Source organism: Schistocerca piceifrons, chromosome 8 (assembly GCF_021461385.2).
Source record: "Schistocerca piceifrons isolate TAMUIC-IGC-003096 chromosome 8, iqSchPice1.1, whole genome shotgun sequence".
Lineage (NCBI taxonomy): Eukaryota > Metazoa > Arthropoda > Insecta > Orthoptera > Acrididae > Schistocerca > Schistocerca piceifrons.
Genome location: NC_060145.1, coordinates 109,236,262 through 109,252,524, shown reverse-complemented (window position 1 = coordinate 109,252,524; position 16,263 = coordinate 109,236,262). Strand labels below are relative to the sequence as shown.

The following is a 16,263-nucleotide window of genomic DNA, read 5'->3' as shown; positions in this document are numbered from 1 at the left end:
GTGTGGACAATGCCCGGTTAGTCTAATATGTATCTTTCCTAATGAGACTGTTTGTTTCCTGTCAGAGAAATGCGGACCCATTGTTTATGCTGTTCTCAAACACGGCCTGAGTTGGTTGACATTCGTAAGCAGCTGGAAATGGCCTTAACTGCTGTCAAGCAATTGGCAGTTGCTGTGAATCGGTGTGTTGGAAGAACACCCGAGAGTGTTGTACCTGCAATCCAGTACCAGAGGTACCTCAAGTACTATCCTCTCCTCTGAATCCTGTCTCCTCTGCAGAAAATATGGGATCTGTCATTACCCGTTTGCTTGGCTGTGAGTGGCATGTTGATGGTAGATCTAGGCGTCCATTACAGGATGGACAGGGACCAGGGAGGACTCAGCGAGTTGTACCAGCCCCCCTAATCAACAAGTTTGAGGTGCTGTCTTTCACTGAAATTGAAACTGAACCAGTGGGACTCACCTTGCCTGTTTTGGGAAACCTGTTTTCTCCGGTGCCAAGAGCAGGCAGACGGAAAATCGTAGGGGTCTATTAATCGTACAGCGAATGAGGACACGCCTTATGGAAATTGCAGCAAGGGACAGGAAAGGACACCAGGTACATTCAGGGTGCGCACATGGGTGCCTTATTCAACATGCTGAAGAGGCTGTTCTGGCAGCCACTGAGGGAACAGGGTGCAGCCAAATGCAGATTGTGGTATACATTGCCTCCAGCCATTCCTGTTGTCTGAGCTCAGGGGTCTTAATTGTATCATTCCAGTGACTGGCAGAGAAGGCTGAGGAGATCAGCCTTGTGTGTGGAGTTTCAAAGAAGCTCACAATTTGCAGCATTGTCCCCAAACTGGTTGTGGCTCTTTGGTTCTGAGCCGAGTGAAGGACTAAACCAGAGACTATTAAGGTTCTGTGACAAGCTAGGCTGCTACTTCCTGGACTTACGCCACAGAGTTGAGAATTGTAGGGTCCCCTTAAATGGGTCAGGTGTACACTAAACATCGGAGGCTACTACTCGGGTAGCTGACTGTGTGTGGGTTGTACACAAGGTTTTGTTTAGATTACATGACTCTCCATCCAACCCAAATAACAACAGCTATAGGAAAGCCAGGAGTAAATTGCCTCCCGCAGGTGAGAGTATTAAAATCCTAATGGTAAACTGCCAAAGCATTCTCAACAAAGTGCCAGGGTTTGAAGCAGTCCTGAAAAGCAGTAAAATGCACATATTAAGTGGTACAGAAAGCTGGTTGAAACCTGAAATAGACAGCAGTGGAATTCTTGGGGAAATTGTAAGTGTATATCGAAAGGACAGGCAAATACGAAATGGAGGTGGTGTATTTGTCACAGTAAACACACAACTCAAATCCACAGAGAGAGAAACTGAAGCTGCATGTGAGATTGTTTGGCAAGACTCAGTATCATGCATGGGGATAAAATAATTGGATTCTTCTTTCACCCACCAGACTTTGGAGACTGTAATAACTCAACAATTAATTGAGAAAATTACAGTTTTGGTTTTTGGTGAGCATGATAAGACTTCCTTTGAAACCTCACTAAATGTCTTTCTGAATACTGCCTAGAACATATGGTTAGGAACCCCACTTACGATGGAAATATATTGGACCTGATGACAACAAATAGACCTGACCTCTTAGAGGATATCTACATTGAAACAGGTATCAGTGACCATGACACAGTTGTGGCAACAATGATTACTAAAGTACAGAAACAGCTAAAACGAGCGGAAAGGTATGTATTTTCAATAAACTAGATAAAAAAAGAGTCATGTCATATCTCAATAAGGAACTTGAAACTTTCAGCCCAGGTCAGTGGCGAGTAGAGGAACTATGGCTCAAATTTAAAAGAATAATTGACCGTGCACTGGATAGATCTGTATCCAGTAGAACAGTTCGTAATGGGAGGGGGCCTCCATGATATGCAGTAACTTCATTACCGCATAACAGGTGTAAAACAGAGTGTACGTCTATTGAGAGTGGAATGGTAGAGTAGTAGTATGGAAATGGTTTGATGAACCCTCTGCCAGGCACTTAAGTGTGAATTGCAGAATAACCATGTAGATGTATAGATAGATACTGAATGAAATGTATTTGGCTGTCAAGAGAGCAATGTATGATGCCTTGAATGACTTCTGTAGCAGAATATTGTCAAATGCTGTTTCACAAAACCCAAAGAAATTGTGATCATATGCAAAGGCCCTTAGTGGTACCAAAGTTAGTTACAGTACTTAGCGAATGGTGTTGAGGATAGCAAAGAAAAAGCTGAAATGCTTAACTTCGTATTCAAATGTTCATTTACAATGGAAAACCCAGGAGAAATGCCCCAATTTAATCCTCGTATCACTGAAAAGATCCTCATACTACGGAAAAGACAAATTGAATAATTATTAGTGTCAGTGGTGTTGAGAAACAGCTAAAATCGTTAAAAGGAAACAAAGCTCCAGGACCTGATGGCATCCCTGTCAGATTCTATACTGAATTTGCAGCTGTGTTAGCCGCTCCTCTAGCTATAATTTATCGTACATCATTTGAACAAAAATAGTTTCCACTTGGGAAAAGCACAGGTCACATCTGTCTACAAGCAGAGTAAGAGAGATGATTCAAAAAATAGTTGTCCAGTATCCTTGACACTGATTTGTGTAGAATCTTATAACATACTCTGAGCTCAAAGATAATGAGATACCTAGAACAGAATGACCTCCTCAGTACCAACCAGCGTGCATTTTGAAAACAACGATCATGTGAAACCGAACTGACACTTTTCTCACATGGCATACTGAAAGCTTTGGATCAAGGCAGTCAGGTAGATGCAGTACGTCTTGATTTCCAAAAAGTATTTGACGTGGCACCACACCTATGCTTATTGTCAAAAGTACAATCATTTGGGGAATCGAGTGAAATTTGTTACTGGATAGAGGATTTTTTGGTAGGGAGGACGCAGCGTGTTACCTTTGATGGAGAGTCATCGTCAGATGTAGAAGTAACTTCGGGTATTCTTCAGGGATGTGTGTTGGGACCCTTGTTGTTCATGCTGTATATCAGTGATCTTGCAGACAATATTAACAGTAACCTCAGATTTTTTGCAGATTATGCATTTATCTATTGCCTGAAAGAAGTTGCATAAATATTCAGTCAAATCTTGATAAGTTTTCAAAGTGGTCCCAAGATTGGCAACTTGTTTTAAACATTCAGAAATACAAAATTTTGCACTTCAGAAAACGAAAAAAGTACTATACTGTGCCTATAATATCAGTGAGCCATTGTTGGAATCGGCAAACTTGTAAAAATAGCTGGATGTAACAGTTTGTAGTGACATGAAATTTAATGATTACATAGGCACAGTAGTGGATAAAGTAGTTGGTAGACTTTGGTTTATTAATAGAATACTGGGTAAGAGCAATCAGTCTACAAAGGAGTTTGCTTACAAATCACTCGTGTGACTGGGTCTGGAAATTTCCCAAGGGTGAGAGACCCGTACCAAACAGGACTAACACGGGGTATTGAACGTATACAGAGAAGGGCAGCGCTAATGGTCACAAGTTTAATCCATGGGAGTGTGTCACAGAGATACTGAAGGAAATGAACTGGAAGACTCTTGAAGATAGACGTAAACTATCCCAAGAAAGTCTACTAACAAAGTTTAAAGAACCAGCTTTAAATAATGATTCTAGGAATATACTACAACCTCTGTGTATTGCTCGCATAGGGATTGTGTAGAGAAGATTAGATTAATTACATCACAATGGAGGCATTTAAACAATCATTCTTCCCGTATGCCACATGTGGATGGAACAGTAAGGAACCCTAAGAACTAATACGGTGGGATGTACCCTCTGCCATGCACCTCATGGTTGTTTGCACAGTATAGATGTAGATGTAGATATAGGATCTGAAATATTTTGCAAGATTTTCTGTTACACCATAATATCCTAATTTGCCTAAAAGGAGATTGTTATTTACACAGCTAAGTGTTTTCGATAGATCATAAAATATACCAGTAGCCTGTAATTTTGTTCTCATTGTGCATGTAGATATCTTTGTCATTACCCTTTAGAAATCCAAATTGTGATTTCAACTATATATTATTTGCTCTCAGATGGTTATGAGGAAGATTGTGTATTATCTTTTCTAAAGTTTTGGAGAATGCTGGCAAAAATGAAGTTGGACAGAAATTTAACAGTATTTGTTTATCACCTTTCTTAAACAAAGGCTTAATTTTAGTGTATTCCAACAATTCAGGAAATGTTCCACTGATAAGTTCCTGGTTACACAGAATTACAGAAACCAGTACCTGTATGTTAGAAGTATTGTCCCTGGCTGTTGAGACACTTGTCCCACTGTGACACAAAGTGGTGAATGGCTGTCTCATAAAATTCCCAGGGCTGCGATGTTAACTAGTTCTGCATGTACAGCTGGACGTCGTCTGAGGTGAATCGTTCACCTCTCGGGGCCTTTTTTTAAGGGAATCATAAATGTCGTAATCACAGGGAGAAAGGTCCAGACTGTAGGGATGGTGGCCAAGAACCTCCCATTTGTAATTCCTGCAGGAGTGCCATGACTGTGTTGGCTGTATGACGCTTTGCGTTGTCGTGGAGCAAAATGACCCCAAGGTGAGATTGCCTGGTCATTTGGGGGAGGGGGAGGGGGGGGGGGGATATATCGGATGGATGGGGGTACGAAACGAAGAGGCAGAGTTCAGTGTTGGGATTAGGTTCACTTTGGTTGGAGGGACATTGCTGTGACCACCAACTAGGTGTCCACCAGAATGAATGGCCACTGCCAAACTGTGGCTTGGAGCAACGTAGACCACTCCGTGGCACAACACGCACCTGAACGTAACAGGCTTGGTTTCAGTGGCTTGCTCCGCTACATGAGCTATGTGGATCCTCTCCTCGTCCACCTGTATTTCTGAACTGCGCAGATAGGAATTATGCTTACAACACATTCTCCTCCCAAATTATTGCAGTCTCAACTTATGGTGACCTACTGTCCCCATACCCTTCACTCAACAGCTTCCACCTCCTCCGTATTCTCGTCTCCCACACTCTTTGAATGCCTCTCTCTGCCAATGTACCCACCCGTATTTCCCCTATTTCTCCTTCCTGCTCCTCTTCTTTTTTGCTCCCCCTTTTCCTCCCTGCCCCACAGACTCCTGGAGCTGTGCTTATTGGCAGTCTAGTCCTGCACACTCCACCAGACAGTGGTCTCCTCTTCCCCAACCTCTACCCTGCTATCCCTTCCTCTTCTCCTTCCCTTTCCCCATCCCCTCCAGATTGCTGTTTCCGTGCTATGTGACTGTTGCATTGCAGTCAGAGCTGTCAGATGGGGATTATGTGTGTGTCAGGTACGAATATATATGTGTGTGTGTGTGTGTGTGTGTGTGTGTGTGTGTGTGTGTGTGTGTGTTGTATCCTTTACTGAAGAAGGCTTTGGTGAAAAGCTATTTGTAAGTGTCTTTTCATAATGCCTGCCTGCAACTCAGTGTGTCATCTTTACAGTGAGTAGTTATCTATCTTTTCTTTGTACTGTTGATATTCCAACCTGGAATTTCCATTGTTTAAATTGGTTGTAAAGACAGTTCTCGGGTGAGGTGCCGGATGTGATTGTGAAATTTCCACAATATTTCATTGGCACAACTGACTGGCATCTTCAGGTGTGGCAAACACACTTCTGAAGCTATGACTGAAGCCTTCCATTTATGCCAGTCTGAGAGGAAGGAACATGCCACATTCGGTGACCAGTAGCAGCAATATTCTGATCGGTAGAGAGAGAGAGAGAGAGAGAGAGAGAGAGAGAGAGAGAGAGAGAGAGAGAGAGACAGCTACGCAACCTGTCGGACTATGAACCAACTTCGACGTACATGCAGAGGCTGTCAGTCATACTGTGCACTGCCGTCGGCCACCCCACAAAACTGTCGGGAGCCACTTGCCAATATACGTGTCCATACGGCTTGTGCCCATCCTCACTATTATCATCCGAATATCTTATGTCACCATCACAGCACCATTCCTTAGACAACCAACAGTTCCTCTTTGCAGCTGCTGCAATTTTAACCAGGCCAACACTAGATCTCAAGTTGTACCTAGTTGCTACCCTGTGGCCCAGGTTAGCCAAGCTGTGAATTTCTACTGCCTTTTTAATAACACTGTCTCAGTATGAGAAAATTTTGGTGCTTTTGTATTCTGTATTGTATACTGTACTGACTCAATGCGCAGCCACTGCAGCTATCTCTGGCTGGTCCAGATGTGTGTCGTCGATACTCGACGCATTTGTCCTCTATGTGTGACAGGTTTGCCCAATGTATGATAACCCACAACAGCAGCAAATCTTATAGACACCAGGCCTTCTTAAACCACACCAGGCCTTCTTAAACCACACCAGGCCTTCTTAAACCACACCAGGCCTTCTTAAACCACACCAGGCCTTCTTAAACCACACCAGGCCTTCTTAAACCACACCAGGCCTTCTTAAACCAAGATCATCTTTCACTGAGCCCAAAAGAGCTCAGAGTTTTGTTGGTGGACAAAAAACACATCTAACTTTGTTTCTCCAGTAACTTCCTATTTTTGTAAAAGCACTGCTGACATATGGCAGGACAAGCATTCATCTTTGTTCTTTACTGTCTTTCAGCTCCTCACTTTGTATTGTTGATGTTGGTCCTGAACTGAAAGAAGAATAATGCAGAATTTCCAGAAGTCCATTTTGAGTATCCACTGACATTTCCTTTACTGATTCAGGCGACAGTGCTGACAATCTGTCAAAGAAATCGGCAGTCACACCAACATAGGATGAAAGAATGCCACCCACTGCAAAAATGGGACCTTTTAGTGAATATTATTCACATAACAGGGGATAGTTTATTTTCAAGTTGAACGCAAAATAAATATAATTATCATGACACAATACATGTTTAAACACAGTAATTGCATATAATGATAGGCAATTTCTTGCAAATTGGCCTCCTCCTAGAAATGATTTGGCGATAAATTTTGTGTGTTCTAGTAATTTTATTTGAGGGAGCTTGGAGGAAATTAAAAATCTTGGGCACAACTGACATGTATTCAGGATGCAACAGTGTGTCGCAACACGCCCGTTGAGAAATGTTTCTCTAGTCAATTGTCAAATGCCTCGTCCAGCCACCGAAAGCAGATGAGTAGATGCTTGTTCACTTATAGCCTTCTGTAAGTCATATGGTGCTATATTGCGTTCCTTTTCCTTTCAAGAATCAAAACTGATCCTTCCCTACATTTTCCTCAATTCCTTTTTCGATTCTTCTGAGTGACATATGAAACTAACTTTCCTATAATCTTTACATTATTCACCATTGCTTCCTAGGTAAAAGCTGAATGCCCTCATCATGTGTCATATTAATAAAGTTTCTCAGTCTAGATATTACTCCATTTCTTAAGGCTTTTACCATTTCAGCTAGTATTTTATCATAGCCTACTGATTATGTGTTCCTGCACAGCCAAAAACACTCTATTTTGCTTCAACTTAATACCCCTTCCTCTCTGTCACAATGAATTTAGTCTCATTCATGTAAATTTGCTTAGATAGTATAAAAAAATCAAAACTCTAGTTAAGACTCTCCTCTCTTGCCCCATACTGTTTTTAATATGTCCTTAATTTTTGGTATATGTTATGTATGTACAATACAAGCAAAAAATTAATCAAGAAACACACATTCCTGCAGGCAACCAAAATATCACGCCAAAGCGTTGTTGGAATGGAATCTCAGATGGAGAAGATCATATTGGATCATCAAGTGCAAATTACAAAACTTAAGGAGCAGTTGGCGTCAGAGAAGGACCTGCGGTCTGAGGTTGAGGCAAAGCTACAGGAGACAATTGAGAACTTTGCTCACCGTGAAGAAGAGGTAATCAAAATGTCAGAAAGCAGGAACAAGATTGTTTGTGACATTTTCTTAACCTCATTTTATGTTGGATCTGATAGAAAAGATTTATTCATAAATTGACATTTTTTTCTGAAGTAGAAAAAGTCTCAGAATAAGGAGAATAATAATAATTGTTGTTGTTGTTGTTATAACTTCGTATATTTTATGATATTTGTCGTCTGCAAAATTCTGTCTACAGATGGTCTTTTCAGTATCTTCAAATTCTCACTGACTCCGTAATTTTACTACTTATTCTCAGAAAAAGTCATAATAATTTATAAGCATGTGCTTGAATATTGTGGAGCAACAGATTTTGTGACAATTGCCATGCTGTGCCTTTAGCAGATAACTACTGTTACATTTCTGAAGAAGGGCCTGTTTTATAATAAGGTGACATGCTTGTTAAACTGAATTGTACTGTAATGAACACCGTGTTTACTGCAGATGAGGTACATGAATAATTTTACGGTCAAGTATATTATCCATTTCAGGACAAAATAATTTGGCCCCATTCGGGAGGATATCAGTTCAAACCTGCATTCGGCCATCCTGATTTAGGTTTTCAGTGATTTCCCTGAATCACTTCAGCAAATGCTGGGATGATCCTTTGAAAGGGTACGGCCGCCTTCCTTCCCAGTCATTCCTAATTCAATGGAACCAATGGTCTTGCTGTTTGGTACCCTCCCCTCAATCAACCAATAAAATAATTAGCATACAGTTGTCAATCCAGTAGGAGCTATTCAGTAGTCAGATTTGAACAGAATTTCACAATACAGATTAGCAGGATGTAAGTAATTGCAGCCAGCAGACATCAGGAACAAAATAATGATGTTAAAGAAAGTGAAGACAAAAGTTAAAGCTAATCAGTAATTTTCACACAACTACCAGCAGTTTCCCACCTTAAAACCGGAAGAGAAATTATACATTTTGGTTGCTGTCATGCCGTAAAGTGTTAGAGACTACAGATACCAAGATTTGACTTTGATTAACTCTGTACCAGAATTTTTGCATGGTATCCACCTTTAACTCAACCATTTTCATCTGGTCCTCTTGAATATAGGACATCAACAATGTGACAGCCTGTAATTATTGTCTACTTCGCTGTTCATAGTAAAGTAAATCGTAAAACGAATATTCCGTAGCCTCTGCTTTTTACTTCTACTAATTGAATAAAAAGCAAATCTGTTGATTGTCTGAAACCCATAACATGAAAACAGTTATTTCATATAAAAATGTTAGTTTACTGACAGTTCTGTCCGAAATATCACGAAGGCTTTTACCAAGTCTTAAAGAACATTCATTTAGTGAGAAATGCTATACATAGTCTAAACTGCTACATACTGATTACATACTCAGCATCATTTGTTACTGTTAACAATACTGTACCACGACATTGTTCAACTCCCCCTAACAACTATTCTTGACTCTGATGTCACTACTTTGCATTGTTTCACAGTTTCATATGTAGTCCGAGTTGGACCATCTTTGTCAGTACTTCAAAACTTATAAAAAGAAGGCTTACTTCCTACAGTTTATGATAACATATTTTAATTAGTAGAATGATATAAATTAACAGGTGTTTCCATGTGCATCTTGTTGGTTCTTATACCTTTTAAAAACATTTGGTAACCAGATCCTGGCAATTTGAAGTGGAGTTTAAAGATTTCATTGTGTAAGCAATATTCATTATAACATCTCTGTATAAAGTAGAGTAACCACTGAATTATTGCATGTTATGTAAAATCACGCACATTTCTATAATTGGAAAACCTAAATTTAATTGGCGGGGTTGAAATTCTTCAATCACATGGTAATGTGTAATTTTAAACATCAGTCCCTCCTATAAAAACAAATTTTCTCCCAAAATTCATTACACCATAGGAATCTATGTTATAAATTACTGTCTCAGTATATAAAAAAGGGGGAGGGGGGGTGTTGTTGACAGTTTAGCCCCTTGAGGCATATATACTAACGATTTTCACAATGTTTAGACAATGTCTGTAGTAAGAACAGACTGTTTGATGATTCACTGCTGTTGTAAATATTATGAAATGGAATCTCAAATTGTGAGTACAGTTTTGTCAGCTGTACATTTTAATAATAAAACATAAAGCCGACGTCAAACCCCATTCACAGTCTGCAAATCCTTGTCGTATATCAAACTTTAAAAGCCCTCTAATGTGTAAATATCATTACCGTTTGAGCTCTTTAACAATGTTAACATCCTTAATACAAATTCCACTAATCCTGTTCTTGTACACTGTTTACACGTGAACTGAGGCAGTTGGTGCGAAAATAAATAAATTTCTACAGTCAGTGGCATATATGACGTCTATCAAAAAGTTCTACATGACTGTGAACCCCAACCACGAGAATTTAAATTTTTGTTCTGTTGCACCCATTATATTTTTGATGTGTTTCAAGTCATATGCGCATAAATATTCTGGCCTTACCACTGTTTTATAGTGCTTTAGTCTTGTGTATTTTGCGGGTCTCATTCTATTTTTTGTATACGTGTATATCTGTGATTTTTTGTTTATTTTTAATTTTTTCTTTTTTTTCCAGCTGAAACTCTAAGACCCATTCTGTGTGTTTCAAAGTTGTTGGATTTTAAATTGTCATTGTCAGGTTCTTTCTTTGGTATTCGCAGATGTCCGTGTGTGTGTGTGTGTGTGTGTGTGTGTGTGTGTGTGTGTGTGTGTGTGTGTGTCCACAAATCCGACTACCCAGACAGACTATGGATGTATGTTGCAAGATCAGAAATGTGATGCTTTTTTTTTTTTTTTTTTTTTTTTTGCTGGGTAAAACTGAAATTTGTAAATTGAAAATTGCGCAAATAGGGAGTTCATTAAACTGACAGAGAGATGGCACCACTGGTGATGCATATTGAGGTCATGTTTAGTTAGTAGCATCTTTGGAAAGAATGCACACCAAGTTTCGGCTATATTGGTGTATTTCTTTGTGTTCGGCATTCGTGTGAATCAAGGAAATCGAGTAATGGACAAAAAAGAATTTCGTGTGGTGATTAAACATTACATTATGAAAGGCAAAATACCTCAGCAGACTAAAGAGGAGCTTGATAAATATTATGGTGACTCTGCACCTTCAATTACAACAGTTTATAAGTGGTTTCAAAATTTTCAAAGTGGCCATATGGCCACAGGTCATGCTGAACGTTCTGGACGCCCTGTGGAGGTTACGACTCCAGAAATCATTAATAAAATCCATGATACAGTGATGGATGACTGAATAGTTAAGGTACATGAGATTGCTAGTGCTGTAGGCATCTCGAATGAACAAATACATAATATTTTGCATAAACATTTGGACATGAGAAAGCTATCCGCAAGATGGATTCCGTGGTTGCTCACGCTTGGCCAAAAACGGAATCGTGTGAAGTGATGCAAGGATTGTTTGCAGCTGTTCAGGAAGAATCCGCAGGACTTTAAGTGTCATTTCATCACTGTGGATGACATGGGGATACATTACTATACTCCTGAGACCAAACAACAATCTAAACAATGGGTTACCAAGGGAGAATCTGCACAAAAAAAGGCGAAGACCATTCATTTGGCCGGAAAGGTTATGGCGACTGTCTTTCGGAATTCGCAAGGGATAATCCTCATCGACTATCTGGAAACAGGTAAAACTATTGCAGGTGCATATCATTCATCGTTATTGGACCATTTGAAAACCGAGCTGCAAGAAAAACTCCGGCGCAAAAAAGTCCTTTTCCATCACGACAATGCACCAGCACACACCTCAGCAGTTGTGGTCGCAAAATTAATGGAAATAGGATTTCAACTCATTTCACATCCCGCCTGTTCTCCAGACTTGGCTCCCTCGAACTGCTATTTGTTCCCCAATTTGAAGAAGTGGTTGGCGGAACAATGATTTTATTGAAATGAAGAGGTGATTGCAGCAACTAATCGCTATTTTGCAGACTTGGACAATTGCGGTTATTTGGAAGGGATCAAAAAATTAGAACAGCATTGGACAAAGTGTATAAGTCTAAAAGGAGACTATGTAGAAAAATAAAAAAAAGGTTTACCCCAAACACGTAAGTAGTTTTTATTTTTGCACGGACTTTTCAAACGCCCGTCCTATGACTGCTGCACATTTCACTTGACTGGAAACATTGTGTGATAAGTGAGACCCATAGAAAATACAAGTGGAAGCACTAATCGCAAAAAGTGATACTTGGGAATTTGTGTTGAGAGAGGCATCACAGACTGCCATCACTGGTGAGGCACATCGTGTCAGATATAGCTCAAGCCAGAATATACTGATGCCTCTAAAGAATCTGCTTGCAAAGCAAGACTACTTAAACATCTCACATTTCAGCAAATGCTTGCTGACTTATTTGATGCTGTGGACAAGTCACAGGCAATCCCTGTCGACATTAATGGTGTTCTATCACCATTAAAGTTACTTTGTCTTCCATACAGTTATAATTTTATTTAGACCATTGAGTTTCAGGACAATAGCCATGATGTTGAGCTGCCGAAAGTGAAAATCCTGGAAGAACACTGCAGTAGCCACCAGAAAGATCGCGGGAGGCGCACATCGACACGGCACGTCACGGAAGGTAGTTGCCGCAAGTAGAGTCCCGTCCACCAGAGGGCACGCGTGGATTCGGACGCGACCTCTGCCGGCATAACAACAACAACAACTCCGGCAGCACGGACCGTGCCCAGTCAGTCAACATCGTGCATGCCTAGGACACAGTCCCGGTCTACGCTAAGTGAAGTGCGACGTAAACGTGAACAGTGTTACTACAAACACAATGCAATGATTCAGAAAGATGATAAAATGCAAGTGTCATGATGTTTGTTGAATTGGGTTAGCAGTATGTGAAAAAGTCTAAAGGTGCTGTGATTCATAATGACAAATGAGACCAGACACCAGCATGTAAGTGTAACTTTTGTTATAAAAAGGGACACAAAGAGGATGAGTGATTTTTTTCGAGAAGAAACTGAGTAATGAGGTAAGAACAAAGTCATCAAAGCTTACTGTTTTTCATACATGACAAATACAAGAGCTATTAACTGTCACAAAGAACAGTGTTAAGCAAGTAGGCGCTAGAGTTGATATGTCACTACATGAATCAATGCTGACAACTTTACAACAATGAAAAACACTGTATATATGCCAAGTATTGCTACAGACCCAATTTCAACTACAAAAAATGTGGACAATTACATATTGATTTATATGAGATTTTAAAGCCCAAGCTACAGACATTTCAAAAATTATTGCCAACTTGTTTTATTTAAAAGGAAATCATCCAGAGGCATGTGCTACTGCTGACCATACATTTGCGGATAATGATGCCGGGAACTGGCATTCCTGATTAGGTCACATACATTAAAGACATTCTCAAAAATAAGTATGTCAGTGAATCTGGTTAGGATGATGCAAGTTGAGGATGAACTGTTCTTCAGATTGTATGTTGAGGACTTTGGGGCAATAAGCTATTATTTTAGCATCGAGGTCAATCACTCAGATGACAAAATTATGTGAAACTGTTTACAGCCAAAGTTTTGAATTAATTCAGAATGATTGAATGCCACCCAATGACTCCATTGGCAACTTGAAGTAATTTGGACTCGACAGCTGTTGCTGCAAAAGAGTCATTTTCCATTCGGAGAACTGGTTGGAGCTTTGATGAACATTGCTGTAGCCACTCGATCAGGCATATCTTATGCAGTCAACAAGTTAAGCCACTAAGACAATGATCATGATATTGCTCATTGACAAGCTGCTAAGCACATCCCCAGATATCTCAAAAGAACAATATACACGAATTTGATGTATATTGAGGAGGAGGAAGAAGGAGAAGAAGAAAAGAGGATCTTCAGTTTTACAGATGCTGACTAAGGGAATTCTGAAAGTGACAGGACGTTATACAGATATTACAACTTCTTGTTTTCTGGAGCGATGATCTCGGTGTTCACACAAGCAGAGAACCATTAGTCTTTCATCAGTGGAAGCTGAATACATGAGCCTCACTGAAGTAACAAGAGAAACTATTCGTTTTCAACTTTCATGAAAGGACTGAGAGTGAAGTGGCTGTCACGCATTCTGTTCAGCAACAATCGGTCTGGTAGTGTGTTGGCAGACAAACAAGTTTTTCTTTAAAGACATAACATATTCACATAAAGTTTCGTTTTGTGTGCCAGTATATGTATAAAAAGTTCATCCAAATGCCCGCATTGTCTCACAGCATTTTCAAGCAAATTGCAATTCTTAGAGTACCCACTGAAACTGAAATATCACGTGATAGAGGACACAGTGGCTAGTGTGTTGACGAAACCTCTTCTTGCATCCAGTCATGGAGTGTGTTGAAGGAACTGATGTTAAAGTCTAAGATCCTGAACTTGAGCTATTTCATTCATTTATATCATTGCTACAAAAATTGAGGGGCATGTTAGAATTTGTTACTGTTATGTACTTCCTTTGCTATTCACAGATCTTCCTATGCTGAAGTACTTCTATCTTTTGGTTTTGCTTACTGTGTTAACCTGTAGTATGCTTCGGTTTAAACTTGTGCATAGTAAACGCACAAAATAAAGTTTCTCTGTACTTAATCATTATCTCTGCAAATCTCCAATGTCACAAACAAGTCATCTGCATATGCTAGACAGTTAACCTTATTTCCATTCAGTTTCCTTCCTAGATTTATTGGGTCAATTTTGTGATTCTGAGTGCCAAATTAGAGGTCCTTAGGATTTTTTTCTCTCTAAAACCTGCCTGAAGCCTGTCTTAAACCAGTTTTGTTGTAAATGGTTGAGATTTTTTGCCTACCAATTTCACTTAATGTGTTGTATTTGATTGTCTTAGAAATCAGCTAGTTTAAGCACAAGGTACTCTAGTTTTCTTTAAACAGTAAGTTTTTAAATTGTTTAGACTATCACTTCTTTCTATTGCTTCAAATGCTTTCTTGAAATTGATAAATAATACCATTGTAAATTTTCCAGTAAAAGTTCACTAATGAATTATAAATACTTTAATTACTGTGATCAGTTTTGTGTACCTAGTTTATTACTGTTACAGCTAGTAAATAAATGCAGCCAAAACGATCAAGAAATGCAATTACTGCAGACAGACATGGTAAAAATTCAAGCAGAACGAGATGCACTGACGGAGAAAATGTTGGTGATGACTCAATTGGAAGCAAAGCTGATTCATATTCAAGGAGAACTGGAGGGGGAGCGAAAGAAGTGTGAAAACCTGCAGTTACATCTAGGGGTAAGAACAGATTTTGATCATCAATTGTGTCTGTGTATGTGTGGATGGATATATGTGTGTGTGTGCGAGTGTATACCTGTCCTTTTCTCCCCCTAAGGTAAGTCTTTCCGCTCCCGGGATTGGAATGACTCCTTACCCTCTCCCTTATAACCCACATCCTTTCGTCTTTCCCTCTCCTTCCCTCTTTCCTGATGAAGCAACCGTTTGTTGCGAAAGCTTGAATTTTGTGTGTTTGTTTGTGTGTCTATCGTCCTGCCAGCACTTTCGTTTGGTAAGTCACATCATCTTTGTTTTTAGATATATTTTTCCTACGTGGTATGTTTCCCTCTATTATAATCATATATATATATGATGATGTGACTTACCAAATGAAAGTGCTGGCAGGTCGACAGACACACAAACATACACACAAAATTCAAACTTTCGCAACAAACTGTTGCCTCATCAGGAAAGAGGGAAGGAGAGGGAAAGACGAAAGGATGTGGGTTTTAAGGGAGAGGGTAAGGAGTCATTCCAATCCCGGGAGCGGAAAGACTTACCTTACTTTCTAGTTCACCCTTATCTCTCCCCATATATTTTTATCTTACATTTTCATTTCAACCTCATGTTACACTTTCCACCTTCTAATACCATGTCACCCTCACAACACCCCCACAACGACCCCATTAAGTTTTATTTACATTCCCTCCGCAAACATGCCTTCACCCTAGCCAGATTACGCTCGCATATTTTATTTTCTCAGGCTTGTCTGACATTTGGCATAACCCCCAAAGGCCTCACACTTGAAGTTCCCATCTCTGGCTGCAACCCTTATTTCCATCTGTCCCTATACCAGTTCCAAACTGAACAATCCATTGCCCTCACCCACCTAATTCTTCACCTACACATCAACTCAGCCAATGAACACACCCGTCAACTCCTATCCTTAATAAAAGTCCTCAATCTTTCCTCTCCCACATCCACACCGGCTATTCAGAGCATCCTCCTACAGGCAAAACCCTAAGGTAAGTCTTTCCGCTCCCGGGATTGGAATGACTCCTTACCCTCTCCCTTAAAACTCACATCCTTTCGTCTTTCCCTCTCCTTCCCTCTTTCCTGATGAGGCAACAG

At 39.9% G+C, this 16,263-nt stretch overlaps 1 protein-coding gene across 1 annotated transcript in view; it reads left to right on the top strand.

Annotated features, from left to right (window-relative positions):
- Positions 1 to 16,263, top strand: part of LOC124711300 (citron rho-interacting kinase) — a 217,559-nt gene that overhangs the window by 61,097 nt on the left and 140,199 nt on the right. Inside the window, exons 11-12 of the mRNA XM_047241304.1 lie at positions 7,702 to 7,884; positions 14,959 to 15,153. Coding sequence (XP_047097260.1) covers positions 7,702 to 7,884; positions 14,959 to 15,153 — 378 coding nt within the window. The remainder of the gene's footprint in view (positions 1 to 7,701; positions 7,885 to 14,958; positions 15,154 to 16,263) is intronic.